This window comes from Phaethon lepturus, unplaced genomic scaffold, assembly GCF_000687285.1.
Source record: "Phaethon lepturus isolate BGI_N335 unplaced genomic scaffold, ASM68728v1 scaffold39865, whole genome shotgun sequence".
In the NCBI taxonomy this organism is placed as follows: Eukaryota; Metazoa; Chordata; class Aves; order Phaethontiformes; family Phaethontidae; genus Phaethon; species Phaethon lepturus.
In genome coordinates this window covers 29,093-32,166 of record NW_010543320.1, presented here as the reverse complement: position 1 = coordinate 32,166, position 3,074 = coordinate 29,093, and the positions used below count along the sequence as shown (strand labels likewise).

The 3,074-nt window shown below is 54.6% G+C and overlaps 1 protein-coding gene across 1 annotated transcript in view; it reads left to right on the top strand.

The window, feature by feature from the left end:
• The first annotated feature begins 1,884 nt into the window (after positions 1–1,884).
• The window catches only part of LOC104621757, a 6,800-nt gene continuing 5,610 nt past the window's right edge, over positions 1,885–3,074 (top strand). The window contains exon 1 of the mRNA XM_010288317.1: positions 1,885–2,602. Within this exon, the coding sequence (XP_010286619.1) occupies positions 1,885–2,602 (718 nt within the window). The remainder of the gene's footprint in view (positions 2,603–3,074) is intronic.

Genomic DNA, 3,074 nt, shown 5'->3' with positions numbered 1-3,074 from the left:
GTGTAAGGAGATTGTGGCTGTTGGGATGTGCAGGTTGGGCGCTGGGAGATGCTCTGCCCCCGGGCGAGGCTGAGTGGGAGCCATGTGGGTGCAAAGGATTCGGTCCTGTTTCATGTTGTAGGGTGGGCGCAGGGGCTGTCTGAAGGACCCCAGGGTGGGTTTCAGAGATGCTGCAGCCCAGCCGTGCTCGGCGCGGGGCAGCGACCTGACGGCACCGCGCCCCGGAGCCTCCGCGGTCCCACAACAGCCCCAGCATCCACTTCCCTGGAATTTCCCGGCATGCGAGCAGGGCGATCCGCTGGCTGCACTGCAACCTCACTGATCTGAGAAAGTTATGACTTCTCCTTGCGGAAAACACCCCAGAAAAGCCCATACGTGGCATCATACCCATTAAAAAAAAACAAGCTAAATACCAAAGAGCTGGCTTAGATAGCCGGTTTCAAAGGCCAGCGCTTACACCAGGTGACAGGTGATTTTTATGCTGTTTTGCTGCTATTTGTCATAAGGAAATTGTTTTCTCCTCCAGCGAAACTCACGCCCGCTGGTTTCCTGCCACGAGGGAGGTGATAGCGGGCATCGCAGGCGGAAGCATCGGCTGCTCTCCTACCTGAATGGATGCTAAAAATAGGACTTAGCCAGCCACTGGCGCCGGGTATAAAAAAAGGCACCTCCCAGGAGAGCCTGACAACCCTTAGTGCCTGCGGCCAAGGAGCTTGTCTTGACCTATGTCCATAAGGACAGAAATACTGATGGAAAGGTAAATACCAAAAGAGCAAATCCAGAACGAGGCGGCCAGTGAACTGGAATCAGTTGGAGTAGGACGGGGGTCGTTGCTTTGCTGCGGTTAAATCCAATGAATGATTTATTATCGGGTGGTTGAATGGCTTTGGTGATGGCTCGGGTGAACGAAACTTGCCTTCTTTTTCCAAAAAAAGGCCACGTTGGGGTGGGCGGGTGTGCTCGTGCGTTGTGAAGTTGCTCGTCTGGACTTTGCAGAGGCTGATGCTCAGCTCCAGGGCGGTTTGTAGCGCCGTGTGTGCCGGATTTCAGCGTTGGCTTTCTGTGTGTTCAGCGGCGGAGAAAGTCTGGTTTGGGTCTGGTTTTCTGAAGGCTGAAATTGGTTTTGGAAGTGGAGCCGGCACGAGGCACAGGCACGGCTCTCTGGTTTTTCAATAGCAGCATCTCCTGTTTAATTTTGCTTGAAAACTTAGCGGAAAAGGGTGGGAAAGGCAGGGACCGGGTGCTCTGAGCTCCGGTCGCAGCCCTATGCTGGCGAGAGCTCATGGAGGGGCTGCGTCATCGCAAGATGCTCACTCAGTATTGGCAGTGACTGAGGATATTTGCAAGAGCCCACGTCGCCCTTGACCTCTCCAAGGGCCGGAAGCACCTGGCCTTGCTGGGGAATGTTTTGTTTGGGTTTTTTTAGGGGAGATACTAAAAAATCTGGGCTGTTGGGGGGATGGTGCTCCCGGCGTGTAGTTTTCTGCCATCGTATGGGAATACATCGCAATAGGAAGATGCAGCACCACGGTATCTGGATGATACCGTTGCTGCAGCAAACCCTCTGGACGATAACCAGGCTCTCCGTCCGAGATGTGCCCGGTTCGTCTCCCCCCTTCCCGCAGTTTCACTTCTGTTATCAGCGGTGTCTATAGCCCGTCGTAAAACCCCGCGCGTGCAGTCTGCGTAAGGAGCACTCAGATAACAACTATAAAAGGGGTTGATCATTTACTGGGAACATAAACAGTCTTGGGCACCCAAAGCCCCCTTGGGCTCCAGCGTTAGCCAAAATGGAGGTGATTTCCATCATGCCCAACCTGACTGCGCAGTGTCCTTGGAGAAAGCAAAAATCAGGCTGAAAACGTTGTTTTCCTCCACAGCAACATGCAGGCTCTGGCTGCGGAGAAGCCTCAGTGGGATGTGGGGAGGCAGCCATCGGGCAAGATTCTCTCGCTGGACAGGCAAGGGGCCAAGAAGGTGCTGGAGATCTACGTCAGGCGCTCGCTGAGCTGCTGTGAAAACTCGCTGGTGGCCAAAAAAACACTTCAGGAGAGAGCTGGAGGGCAAGGGAAGAAGGCAGGTGGGCTGCAACGGTCAAAAAGCGACTTCTGCAAGTATTCGAGTGCCAAACTCGGCCCCAAGAAGGACCAGGAGGAGGGACCCAAAGCATCAGACCAGGACAAAGCTCTGGATGATGAGACCAAAGCTCCTGGGGAGGTCCCTAAAGAGGAGCCGGAGCCCAAGAGGAAAAGCACAAAAAACTCTTCCCAGGGCAAAATCCAACGTACCTGGTTCAAAAGTGTCTTAAATTTCTTCTTCAAGAAGAGCCCTGAGGACCAGAAGGAAAATGCGGGGCAAAAAGTAAAGGAAAAAGATGCCAAAGCTCCTCACAGCTCCAAACCAGAAGGGGCTAGAAGACCCAGAGGGGACTCAAACACATCCCCACGGCTGGGCAAAGCCCCAAAGAGAAGGTCCAGCCTCAAGAAGGTTTTCTCCTTCAAGAAGCATGCAGATGAGGAGCGGGGAGAGGCGGCAGCCGGGGCGAGGGCCAAGCGACCCAGCTGCCTTCCCCTGCGGCACGTCCAGGCGCCGACCACTCCAGGTGGGACACCCACCACCCCTAACCCAACCCTACTGCCAACGTGACCTCCCTTGGGTTTCTTTTGGGAAAGCTCTAGTGTTTAGTGCTGGTTTCTAACCCAAGCATTGCTCTCCAGTGCTTTCTGGGGCTTTGGGATAGGTTTGGGGGGCTCTGATCACAACCTGATGCCCAAGGATGGGTCAGTCTGCCCGAGCTTTGAGCACACATCATTGCTCCAACTGATGTTGGAGCAAGTTACCCCAAGCCAGCTGCTCAGCAGTAATCATCCGAGCACAGGTTTTCCCTCTCTGGCAAACAAGGGACATGGCGATTTAGTTTAAACCTGCATTCGGACCTGAGATTAAATCTTAAGCCAATCTAGGGCCAACATTAAGCTGCTTCCGATTTGCTGTGGGGAAGGGTGCGGGCAGCCGGCAGAGCCCGCGGGACACCCCCGTCCCGGCACCAGCCCTTTCCCTGCTGAAAAGCCGGC